This window comes from Lycium barbarum, chromosome 5 (genome assembly GCF_019175385.1).
Source record: "Lycium barbarum isolate Lr01 chromosome 5, ASM1917538v2, whole genome shotgun sequence".
NCBI lineage: Eukaryota > Viridiplantae > Streptophyta > Magnoliopsida > Solanales > Solanaceae > Lycium > Lycium barbarum.
Window position 1 is genome coordinate 82230696 of NC_083341.1, and position 13426 is coordinate 82244121.

The window sequence follows — 13426 nt, forward strand, 5'->3', positions numbered from 1 at the left end:
GATGAAGGGGATGAAGGAGCTGAAGGGGATGAAGGAGGTGAAGAAGAAGCAGAAACTAAAAATGGTAATGAAGAAGAAGAAGAAGAATCAACAGATCAGATCTTGGCTGAGTTAAGAAGAAAAAGGAAACATAATGTGGATGCCAATCTTGTTGAGTCTTCTAGTATTGCCATAGATCCCAATAGACCTTCGATTGAGGAGGTCGTCAAGAGTTTCAGCATTGAAAAGGACGGCGTGACGATGCCGCTGAATGGAAATAAGGATTTGTCTGGTGATTTTGTGGTTAGATCAACCATGGGCAAGGGCTTTGACACCTTCAGGGGCATTCTCCGGCAGCAGGGGTTGGAGAATTTCTTTAGGGATAGCTGCTTTGGGCTCTATTTAGATTTTCCTGAAGATACCAGTGCCCGATTTCAAATGACAATGGTTTATGAGCTTTTGAAGCTTAAGATTATTTGTGATAGAAAGGATGAGATTTGGATAAATTACTGTGGCATGCCGGTTTGCTTTGGCATGAAGGAGTTTTCCATAGTTACCGGATTGAAATGTTATCCTTATGAGCCTCTTCCTACTGTTGTATTAACCAAGCCAGCCGGGACGCCCAAGGCAGACAAGAAAGCGAAGGGGTCCAAAGCTAAGAATAATGTCTCTTTGGTAAACTTAGTGGGAAAGAGCTACACTCAAAAGAAATTATTGCAAGACTTGGAGTCCAAAACTTTCTCAAAAAAGCACAAGGAGGCACTGTGCTTAGTTTGGTTTGTGCATAGTGTTCTTTGGGCAAGAGACGTAAACTACAACATACCGCTTGGATTGATTAAACTTGCTGAGGACTATGATGCCTTCAACAGCTATGCCTGGGGTTTTCAAAGCTTTAGCTTGACTGTTGAATATTTGATGAAGGATTTGAAGCCAACGGGGAAGACACAAAACCTATATGGCTTCCCTTGGGCTTTCATGGTAAATTTTCTTTAATGTTTTACCTTTTTTTTTATTTTTTTTAATTTCAATCACTATTTTGATGTTTGATGGCATCTTTTTTTTCTAGGTTTGGGCATTTGAAGCCATTCCTCACCTCAGGCATCAAGTCAAGGAATACTCCAAAGAAGTTACCTATCCAAGAATTCTTAGATGGCTCACTGCCAGGAACAACACAAAATTGAGTGTTGATCTTTTCAACCCCCCTAAGGAAGCTGTAAGCATTAGAACACAACAGATGACTAGGTGTTGCAACAACTTTTATAATCTGCTGCAACAACACATTCATCTGTTGCAACAAGTTATGCATCTGTTGGACAACAGATAATTAACCTGTTGCAACAAGTTACCCAACTGATGAATCTGTTATAACATGCAACTAGTTTTTTACAACAGATGAGTAACCTGCTGAAACAAGTTACCCATCTGTTGGAAAATGTCCAACAAATGATAAACCTGCTGCAACAAGTTGACAATCTGTTGGACAATTTCCAACAAGTACCACAGCTGTTGCAACATATCACTTTATTTACTAATTTGATAACTTCTGAATCTGTTACAGTAAGTTTTTACAACAAGTACAATAATATGTTGCAACAAATTACTAATCTGTTGTACAATATCCAACAGATGAGAAACCTGCTGCAACAAGTTACCCATCTGTTGGAAATTTTCCAACAGATGAGATACCTGCGGCAACAAGTTACCTATCTGTTGGACATTGCCCAACAGATGTGTAACCTTTTGCAACAACCTGTTAACTTGTTTTAAATAGGTTTTGCTTTTTATGATTTAGCACCATTATGATATATCTACTTTTTTGTTGTAGGTTGTGAACCCATGGCTTGTCCCAACAATAAGAGAGTTGGAGATGCCATGCCTTGTCACCTTTGTGCCCATAGAATCTGTGCCTGACAGACTGATTGATGGGTTCAAAGGGGAATTGGCTGGAGTGACAGCCATCACTAGGGTTGATGATGTTGTAGCTGGTGGTGGTGGTGATGTTGCTGGTAGTCATGTTGTTGTTGGTGCTGGTGGTGATGTTGCTGTTGATGCTGTTGGTGGTGCTGATGCTGTTGGTGGTGGTGTTCATCCTGTTGATGTTATTGGTGGTGGTGGTGGTGATGATGTCCCAGCAAGTATTGCTGGGGAAAAATTAAGAGATGATGATGATAATATTGGTGGATTTACCCCAGTTCCTGGATTGAGTGATTTTTCCGGATTTGGTGGTAATTTTAGTAGTGGTGGATTGAGTGGTAGAAGATTTGTTGATGTTGGTGCCGGTACTTCTAAGGTGCCCTCATGTGCTTGTGAGTGCACCACTTGCAAGGACAAAATGGATAATTTGATTAGAAAGGTGGAGGAATTGGTGCAGGCCCAAGAAGCCACAAACACTTCTATGCAGAGGTTGATATCCAAGAGGGGTATCAAACCATCAAAGAATCTTTCCTCACCTTATACTCCTGTTCATGCTCGGAGGAGGGGCAAAGCAATTGCCAAGGCACTTGCATCAGTTAGATCAAGAAGATCTGTTGCTACTCCTAGTAAGTCAATTGAGACTCCTCTTCTTGATGTTGGGCCAAAAGTGCTAAAAAAGGTGGACATTTTCAAGCCTGTACATGCCCAAAGAAAGAAAAAGGTTGAGACTGCAATCAAGTCCAAAAAGAGTGGGAGAACCATGTACTCAATGCATGAATTTGGAGCAGCAGACTTCAAGGCTCTGACAAGCATGGAAATATGGTGGGAGGATTGGGTAAGTTTCAACACTTGTATATATCTATCTAATTCAGTATGTTGTTGCAACAAGTAGATAATCTGTTGCAACAAGTTAACTAGCTGTTGCAACAGTTCGTTTATTTTGTTGAATCTGCTGCACCAAGTTAACTAGCTGTTGCAACAAGTAGATAATCTGTTGCAACAAGTTAACTAGCTGTTGCAACAAGTAGATAATTTGTTGCAACAAGTTAACTAGCTGTTGCAACAGTTCCTTTATTTTGTTGAATCTGTTGCACCAAGTTAACTAGCTCTTGCAACAAGTAGATAATCTGTTGCAACAAGTTAACTAGCTGTTGCAACAGTTCCTTTATTTTGTTGAATCTGCTGCACCAAGTTAACTAGCTTTTGCAACAAGTAGATAATCTGTTGAATCTGTTGCACCAAGTAACTAACTGTTTTACTACTTTTACTTTAGTATGTAGATGAAGTCCTGCTTCTAATGCGTATGAGGCAAATCAATTTTCCCGAGTACTATGATTCCACTGACATAATCCTGGACCTCAACTTTTACAACAACATGTCCAAGAGGTACGCAGAATTGACAAAAGAGAGTACAGTTCCAAATGTCGTGTCTCTGAAGGTTAGACTTGCTGAATTCAAGTGGGATGATGATATGGTCGATTATTGTAGGGGTGTCAGACCCTACCCGGGAGGCTGCTCGTGGGCTGGTGCAAAGAGGGTTTTAACAGTGATGAATATTAATGCCACACATTTTGTCATTCTCGAGTTCATGATTGAAGAGAGAGTGGTAAATGTGTATGACTGCAACGTTCCTGTCTATGAAGAATCTGATTTCTTTTGTTTCATGGAGCCGGTAATGGAATTGTGGCCCAAGTTATTGCAACAGAGTGGAATGTTCGCACACTTGCCTGCAAAGTTACTCAATGAATCGTGGGAATTCAATAGGCTACAGAATCTCCCCCGCAATGTCACTGGTAAGGCATGTGGTTCGTGGTCAATTGCTTTTATGGAGGCTTCGCTTACCGGCACAACTGTGACAAAACCCGAAAGTCTAATCAGCGACAACTCTGTAGGGAGGATGCAATGGAGATGGGCATTAGGTGTCATTGAAAAGGTGTTAGAGCCTTAAGATGGGTTGATAAACAGTTCATTGATTTTGCATTTTTTGGAGCCAAAATGTGGCCTGTTGAACAATTTAAGTATATATTAGGAGTTTTTTTATGACATTATGTAATTTAAGTATATATTAGGTGTTCAGTACTTTTCTAAGACATTTTGTTAAGTATATATTAGGCGTTCATTATTTAAGTTGTGTTCAATACATTATGTTCAGTGGTTTCAGTAGTTTTAAACAAGTCACAAAATCTAACAGTTGTTGAAGAAGCTGCAACGACTGACCCATTTGTTGCAATAAGTTTTTAATATGTTGCAACAGATGAGTAAGTTGTTGCAATAAGTTTGTAATTTGTTGCAACAGATGGTTCAGTTGTTGCAACATATGGGTCAGTTGTTGCGACAAATCTAACTGATGTTGAAGAAGTTGCAACAAGTTGATAATCTGTTGCAACAAGTTTGTGATCTGTTGCAACAGATGCGTCAGTTGTTGCAACAAGATGTAAATTTGTTGCAACAGATGGTTCAGTTGTTGCAACATATGGGTCAGTTGTTGCGACAAATCTAACTGATGTTGAAGAAGTTGCAACAAGTTGATAATCTGTTGCAACAAGTTTGTGATCTGTTGCAACAGATGCATCAGTTGTTGCAACAAGATGTAAATTTGTTGCAACAGATGGTTCAGTTGTTGCAACATATGGGTTAGTTGTTGCGATAAATCTAACTGTTGTTTTAGAAGTTGCAACAAGTTGATAATCTGTTGCAACAAGTTTGTGATCTGTTGCAACAGATGAGTCAGTTGTTGCAACAAATCTTTTAATTGTTGATGAAATTGCAATAACTAACCCTTCTGTTGCAACAAGTTTGTTATCTGTTGCAACAGATTGGTTAGTTGTTGCAACAAGTTACGAATATGTTGCAACAAGTGCATTATCTGTTGTAACGGATGAGTAACCTGTTTAAAAGATTCACATTTAGTAAACAATAAGTATCATTGGTTTTCGTTGTTTACACCTAAATATGGGTGAATCAAGTAGTTCTAATCAAATTACACCAACGATCGCTCGATTTGGGAAGTATACGCTTAGTTGATCATATGTCCTGACTCAGAATACCATCAAATTGGTTAGGAACATTTAATAAACAATAAATATCATTGGATTTTCGATGTTTACACCTAAATATGGGTGAATCAATTAGTTCTCATCAAATTACACCAACGATCGCTCGATTTGGGAAGTATACGCTTAGTTGATCATATGTCCTGACTCAGAATACCATCAAATTGGTTAGGAACATTTAGTAAACAATAAATATCATTGTATTTTCGTTGTTTACACCTAAATATGGGTAAATCAAGTAGTTCTCATCAAATTACACTAACGATCGCTCGATTTGGGAAGTATACGCTTAGTTGATCATATGTCCTGACTCAGGATACCATCAAATTGGTTAGGAACATTTAGTAAACAATAAATATCATTGGTTTTCGTTGTTTACACCTAAATATGGGTGAATCAAGTAATTCGCATCAAATTACACCAACGATCGCTCGATTTGGGAAGTATACGCTTAGTTGATCATATGTCCTGACTCAGAATACCATCAAATTGGTTAGGAACATTTAATAAACAATAAATATCATTGGTTTTCGTTGTTTACACCTAAATATGGGTGAATCAAGTAGTTCTCATCAAATTACACCAACGATCGCTCGATTTGGGAAGTATACGCTTAGAATTTCCCATCAAATCAATGAAATTACTGTCTAATCCATTAAGGATGTTAGTAGATAAATATATTGATCACTAAATATCATTGAATCCCTTTGTTTAACACTAAATATCATTGGTTCCCTCTGTTAATAAATAAACATATGTGACTTATATCCTAGTTGTTGCAGCAATTTCATGATCTGTTGCAGCAATTACATAATCTGCTGCAACAATTGCATAATTTGTTGCAGCAATTACATAACATAGCTGTTGAACAAGTCATATCACTTGTTGGATGAAACAACTCATTCTATTTGTTGGATGAAACAAGTTAAGGACTTTCTGCAACAACTCATTCCATTTGTTCTAAAAACTCAAAACACTATAGGAACTTACTGTAACAAGTCATGTCACTTGTTGGAAAACCAAGTTAAGTTATTTGCTGCAACAAGTACATAATCTGGTTGGCAAAATCCCAACAAGTTACACAGCTGTTGCAACAGAATTTTTACTTGGTGAAAACTGTTCAGAAATTGCAAAACCACATAACATACATTGGTGATTTGAGCAAGATCAACATATCATTTAAACCAATTTTACTAACAGAAACAACATAAAAATGTCATAAAGTCCAATTTCACAAACACAAAAAATAGTAATTATTATTACAAGACATTGCAAATTTAACAACTAGGGAACAATTCGGTTTGGGCATGTAGTTTTTTTATGGCCAGCTGTTTTGCATATGGAGCATTTGTTTTTCCTCATTGCAAGTGATTCCCCGATTCCACGCCTCCTCTTTGTCCGTCTTCTTCCCGGTTTGCTCGGATCAACATGTGGAGGAGGTATTTCTCTCTCTAAAATCTCCATAGGAACTTCCCAAGATTCTTCAGAAGGCACGGGATTCATTTCCTCACAGTATGCAATTATGTAATTCTCCACCCTGTAATATGGAGATGAGTAGTCATAAATCCGCCTTCCAAAGTCTTCACCATATTGGACTCGAAGCGCTGCCATAGCATGTGGGCAAGGTATTTTGTCCAGGTCAAAAACTCTACAAGTACAAGATCTTATTTGCAGATCGACTATTGCAACTAAACCGTGGCCGATGACGCTGAACTTGTAGTTGACAATTTGATGGGCCAATAACTTATTACCCAAGTTGACAAATTTTGATATTTTTTTTTCCATTAAGGGAACAAAGATGGTTGGTGAGTCGATGAACTCCATACGCCTCTCATGAAATTTCTCAGTAAACCTCCTGTTTATGGAATCAAATAGAGCAGTAATGGGAAATTCTCTTTCAACATTGAACATTGAGTTTACCGACTCAGCAGCGTTTGTCGTCATAAAATCATACCTGACAAAATAAACATATTAGTGTTGGAACATGTGGCTGAGGCTCAGCTGTGTCAAAAATCACAACAAGTACAATATCTGCCGCAACAAGTTACCTATTAGTTGCAGCAGATACGTTACTTGTTGGAAACAAAAATATGAAAATACCTATTTCCGGGGCAGAATGCCCTGCTCCATCTGTGGAATCCAGCACGTTCAAGATGTTCGGCGGCCCCAGGAATCAAATCTCTGATTTGATTGAAATGGTCATTGAAGACATCAATATTGTACGCTTTTGCTGCTTTATAAAATTAAGATACGACCGCCCCATTGTGAAAGGTGGTTCTCAGATTTTCCCCTAGGTACCTCATGCAAAAACCATAATGACATGTAGGGAAGACAATTGAAACCGCCTTTTTGATACTTGGATGTCTATAAAAAATTATGCACAACTCAGGGGTATCCTCTATATAGCTTCTCTTTTGTTCAAAAAAATATTTGTACGAAGCATCACACTCCTTGTCCACCACACAAAATGCCACTGGAAAAATATGATTCTCCGCATCTTGTGCAACTGCTGACAACAACACTCCTTCGTACTTGCTCCTCAAGAATGTCCCATCGATAGCTATGACTTTTTTCATTTGCGCAAAACCAAGCATCCAAGCCTTATAGGCTACAAAAAAGTACTTGAACTTCCCATTTTCATCAACCTTCAATGCCGTCTTACTTCCTGGATTTGCAGAACGAAGCATATAACGGTACGCATCAAGCACCGTATACCCGTGCTCATGTGTCCCCCTTGTCAAAGCCTTTGCAATCTCCATGCCCTTCCAGACCTTCCAATAACTTACCTTACAACCCAAATCTGTACGGATTGATTGACTCATATCTTTTGTAGATAGGCCTTTACCGTAAGGAAACTTATCTTTGAAGTATTCACCAATGACGTTCGCAGTAGCGTGTGGATTATGGCTCGTAATGTGCTCAGAACCACATGTGTGATGCTTTATGTAAGTTCTGATACAAAATATGTCAGAACTTAAAACCTTCACAGCCCTAAGCCACCACTTGCACTCCGGATGTACATATCTGAAGCAATACACAGTCGCGAATTAATCACCTTCTTGATTCTAAAATCTTTCTTCAAGCAAGCAAGTTTCAACCAAGTGGCTAGTTCTTCCTTGTTCTTGAATGACATTCCTTTATAAAAACCTGTTTCATCATCTTGAACATGGCTAGATTGTATTGATTGTGTAGTGCCCAATGTATTGCTCGCAACTTCGGGTATAGGAATCGGGTCAGCCCCACTTCCATTATCTGGGATATGCACATCCACCCCATCTAATTCATCATTTAACACATCTTGTTGGTCTTGAGATAAATTGTGGTTCTCTACCGGGCTTCCAAAAACGTATACCCTTAAAATGGGCCTAGCTACATCATTCAAATAAGCACGCAAACGAACCTGATCAGTTATCTTAAATGGCAAGACCCTCTGATTTTCAAAAAAGCTGTGCATGTAAGTGATGGCAAGATCTTTTGGTTCACAAGTTAATTCGCAATAGGTGATGATTAGGTTCACAAAATCATCGAACATAACATCTCTTTGGACAGTCATCGCTATCGTCTCTAATGTGTCACTACCCTTCCATCGCCAAATATATCGATTGTTCTTCTCGATCCATTCACTATGAAAATCAACCCCTGTTGTTATTGAGTCCCCCATTAGTGGTGTTCGAGGTACCTGAAGATATTTTTTTTAACAAAAAATTGGTCATGAGAGTACTATAACAAAATGAAACAGCTGCAGCAGTTGTTCCAACAGATTATTGACTTGTTGGAACAAGTGGACTACTTGTTGCAACAAGTAATAAAATTGTTGCAACAAGTCACTAATCTGTTGGAGTCAGCTTCAGTTTTTTGGGTTCTGTTTCAGACAAAAATTGAAGCTGACTCCAACAGATAGTTGAGTTGTTGCAACAAGTGGAACACCTGTTGCAACAACTATACAACTTGTTGCAGCAAGTCAATAATCTGTTCGAAGCAGCTTCAGTTTTTTGGGTTCTGTTTCAGACAAAAACTGAAGCTGACTCCAACAGATAGTTGAGTTGTTGCAACAAGTGGAATACCTGTTGCAACAACTATACAAATTGTTGCAGCAAGTCAATAATCTGTTCGAAGCAGCTTCAATTTTTTGGGTTCAGTTTCGGACAAAAACTGAAGCTGAATCCAACAGATAGTTGAGTTGTTGCAACAAGTGGAACACCTGTTGCAACAACTATACAACTTGTTGCAGCAAGTCAATAATCTGTTGGAAGTAGCTTCAGTTTTTTAGGTTACGTTTCAGACAAAAATTGAAGCTGACTCCAACAGATAGTTGAGTTGTTGCAACAAGTGGAACACCTGTTGCAACAACTATACAACTTGTTGCAGGAAGTCAATAATCTGTTCGAAGCGGCTTCAGTTTTTTGGGTTCTGTTTCAGACAAAAACTGAAGCTGATTCCAACAGATCGTTGAGTTGTTGCAACAAGTGTAATACCTGTTGCAACAACTCACTCAGTTGTTGCAGGTTATTTATTTAACAATTACAACAACTTCATAATCTGTTGTAGAAGTTGCAACAACCACATTATATGTTGCAACAACTACAACAGCTACTGTAAGTTGTTGGAAAATCAGTAGATTTTTACCCAGGTGAAAAATTGAAATAAAACAATGTTGTTGTACTTACCAAATGAGCGGAAAACACTTATGAAGTAATTGTCATTGCTACACCAACAAAATCCAGTCAAAATATTGTAAAATCGGGTGGTCACAGTTTTTTCTTTCTTGAGCAACAATGGCGGACGAAGAAGAAGAAGAAGAAGAAGAAGAAGAAGAAGAAGAAGAAGAAGAAAGCAAAACAATGGAATGAGTTATGAAGTAATTCCCGGTGCTACACGAATGAAATCCAGTCAAAAAATTGCAAAATCAGGTGGTCTTGTTTTTTTCTTTCTTGAGCAAAATCCAGTCAAGAAGAAGAAGTAGAAGAAGAAGAAGAAGAAGAAACGAGCATAAGAAGAAGCAAGAAGAAGTAGCAAGAAGAAGAAGAAACGAAGCAAAAAAGAAGAGCCAAAAATGGTGGAAACGGCGCAGACAAACAGAAAATTTGGCGCGTTATTTTGGCTCTGTAGGGTTTATATGGGTTGGGTCAAAGTGTTAAAAATAAAATTTGGGGGCAAAGTGTAAAAAATAAAGCTTGGGGTTAAAGTGTTAAAAATATAACTTTAGGGTGAGTCAAAATTCTCTAATCACTAATCCAAAGTTTATCACCTTTACTCAATTAAAAAAACTAGAGTTACCCAACTCAATTTTAAAACCCATTTGTCACCTATAATTAAAAGGCCCTAGAAGCTTGGATGGACACAATTGTGCAAGTAATGACTTGTAAGAGTTCCACTTTATACATTTTTTGCACAAGGGCGGTCAAATATGGAAAAAAGTCATTGCATGTTTAAAGGACACATTTACACCGTATCTGCTTGGAGATCTTGTTTGTCCTTTTACTTTTTGCATATTTTCATGAAAAAGTAACTTTTGTGTGAGCAATTATTTGGTTGTAACGTTTGGTGTGTTCAACACTCAAAATTAAATGGTGTTGGACAATTTTTCTCTTGTTTTGAGCAGCGTTTTAAGGGGATGTGTGGTGCCTCTAGACGGAGTAAGAATAACGCCAGGGACGTGAAAATCATGGGAAGTGAATGGCCCTATCGGCTTTAACATATAGGCATATCCCTTGCCATGATTATCATTTGATTAGGGTCCTCATTGATAGTCCTCTTTAAAGTAAAACTCAATAGGAAAAAAGGAATCATGGAATAAGGGTTATGGTCTGATATAGTTTTGGAGGTTTTGCTTGTTGCTAATAGGCTGAATCTACCTTCATTTTGGCAGTAATATTGACATCAGGAAAAATGGGTTGAATGAGGAGAATGCAGTTGAGGAAATATTTGGCTGCTACGATCAAGAGAGTAGATTGCTCATACCTGTGAACACGGGGTGTTCTAGACGAAATAGATTGGGCGTGAAGCTTTGTTTACTGGGGTCCTGTCTACTCTAGAGTACATGAAAGTGCAAAATTTTGTCATCTTTAATCTTTGTCATTTCAAACAGGAAGGTTCCTACTATAATGAATTCTCTTATCTTGTTTTTTGATAGAGCTAATATATCTAAGTTGGCTATTTTATAGAATCTTTATACATTCTGTTAGATCTTTCATAATATTAATTAATAGTTCAAAAAGAACTAGGCTATTGTTAGGTTATGTATCACGAAGTGAGATGAAAAGCCTTGTCAAGTAAAACTCTACTTCGTTATGGTATCAACTAGTTATTGTGGCATTGTGAAAATTTGGTTTAAGTCAAATATAACCAAGCAAATGCAGACGAGCACAAAGTCATTACATGTACGAAAACAATGTCAATAGTTTCTTCTCAATAAACAATGTCAATACTTTGACGCACATGTTGTTGTGGTTCTATTTGTTGATTTGCATCCTATGTGAGACATTAAATTGAGGGAAAAAAGGGAAATGAGATGTAGCCCAAGGTAATTTATTTGTTCAATTTAGTTGGAGGTTACGAAGGAAAAAAGTAAGAAGGAATGCATGTGGAAATTCTTGCAACGTAGATTTGGTATAGCTAGAGGGGGTTGCATACCTTCTATAAAAAGGACCCGCTTTAAATCAACTTTTACTACCCATTTTGAGCAGCAGAATACGTTTTGACGCGGATCAATATGAGTACAGCTTGTTACTTTAGTCTTAATCTTTAATTTGTTTTGGTATTTATAATTATGATAGATTACATATACTGCCTGAAGTGCATCGTCATGATCTAGCCATCATATGGAGTATTTATCTACCCCTTTTTTTGGATGAAGCAGTGTTAACTATCTTACTTTTGTTAATGTTCACAGCTTAGAACGGAAGCACCTTAAAGACATGTGATACAGGAACGGATACGCGGAAGCAATAAAATAACAAGGAAAGTAAAGGATAGATAGATTGACACAAGAAAATGGAATTAAAAGCAACCTAAAGGTATATTAAACCTAAAGACCTCAATTAATTAACATTAACAAACACCAAACTCTTAGGAAGACCTCAAGGGAATTAGATTCCCTTGCCACCAACCTCTCAACAAATCTCAAATCAACAAGAGCTTAAATCCATAAGACTCTCAATTGTTTCTCTCTCTACAGACAACACAGACATACTAACATTTTCATCAATTCATCAAAAAACCCCTAATGAAATAAAAGACTACCTATTTATGCTAACTGAATAAAAGAAGACCATATTATTACATAAATGCCATTAATGAGGCAAGAGCCTTGTTTGGCTAGTCTTGTGGAGATGAAAATCTTGAATTTGCGAATGTGGTCTCTTGCAAACATAGCATTCCTTGCTCGTTTGACCACTTTAATGCTCTTCCATCTCCAATCCGTCCTCCCATGCTATCATCCAAACTTTGACTCCACGGGACGGTCCTCGAAATATCCTTGAGGCAACTCGGCTTGCATCATTCTCTCCTTCTTGAAAAAGATTCGTCCTTGAATCTAAACTTTGCAAAACCATAAGGGAGACAGACAACAACCAAGTCCTCAAAGGATGAGAGTTAGTATTAGGGTGGTCCAATATACCACCATGCCAAGTAAGCATGAAGTTGTGATATAGCCAAGTATCAACAGTGTTCAAGAAAAATAAGCTCTCAAGTGGAGCTCTAAGGACTTGTCTATTCCAAAGATCAAGAAATTAGAATATTCTAAAGGAACCAATGGTTTCAAGAAACCAAGTTGGCACAACACACAAATGATCCTCAATTGCAAAATGATACCATTCACACAAAGTTAAGACCTCACCAGGGTCAAAAGGGAAAGATACCCACATATCATGGTCAAGGCAACAACTACATACCCCAATAGGACCTCACCCAACATAAGGTGCACTCCCAACGATAGCATGAATGTCATCATATGCAAATAGATAATAAAGAGAGGTGTCACTTAAGACAACTTCCTCATCTATGTCACCCTCCAATGTAGCCTCATTATTAGGTATGAGAATAAGATCATCCAATAGGCTATTATGAAGTTGAACATGAAAGGAAGAATTTGCAATTTCTAGACAAGAATCACCTTCTTTTGTAACACTTTCCTTTCTCACAAACTGATCACAACTCCTTCAAGGAAGATCTCCATCGTGGGAAAGAGTGTCATCATTCCATAGTGGGTTGCAGATCACATTATAGTCTCCAAAGGAAACCAAATGTTGAACATTACCAAACATCCCACTAGGTTCATCATTCACAATAGTCATGTCAATATCAAATATCGCATTATCTATAAAGAGAGAAGAATCAATGAACAATGAAGGATCAAAGCATGCAATCTCACTCTCAAAAAGACAAAGATCATTCTTCAAAGCATTTTCAATCTCATGACTATCTACTTGACACATAACACCTTTAGAATCTTGAGTCTCAACAAATGACAAAAAATCAAT

General features: G+C 37.8%; 1 protein-coding gene across 1 annotated transcript; it reads left to right on the forward strand.

Annotated features, from left to right (window-relative positions):
- The first annotated feature begins 1027 nt into the window (after positions 1 to 1027).
- Positions 1028 to 3948, forward strand: LOC132642547 (uncharacterized). Its single transcript, XM_060359684.1, has 3 exons — positions 1028 to 1192; positions 1805 to 2728; positions 3167 to 3948. Exons 2-3 carry the CDS (start codon positions 1847 to 1849, stop codon positions 3839 to 3841), a joined length of 1557 nt encoding a protein of 518 aa, XP_060215667.1. The 5' UTR covers positions 1028 to 1192; positions 1805 to 1846; the 3' UTR covers positions 3842 to 3948.
- The last annotated feature ends 9478 nt before the right edge of the window (positions 3949 to 13426 follow it).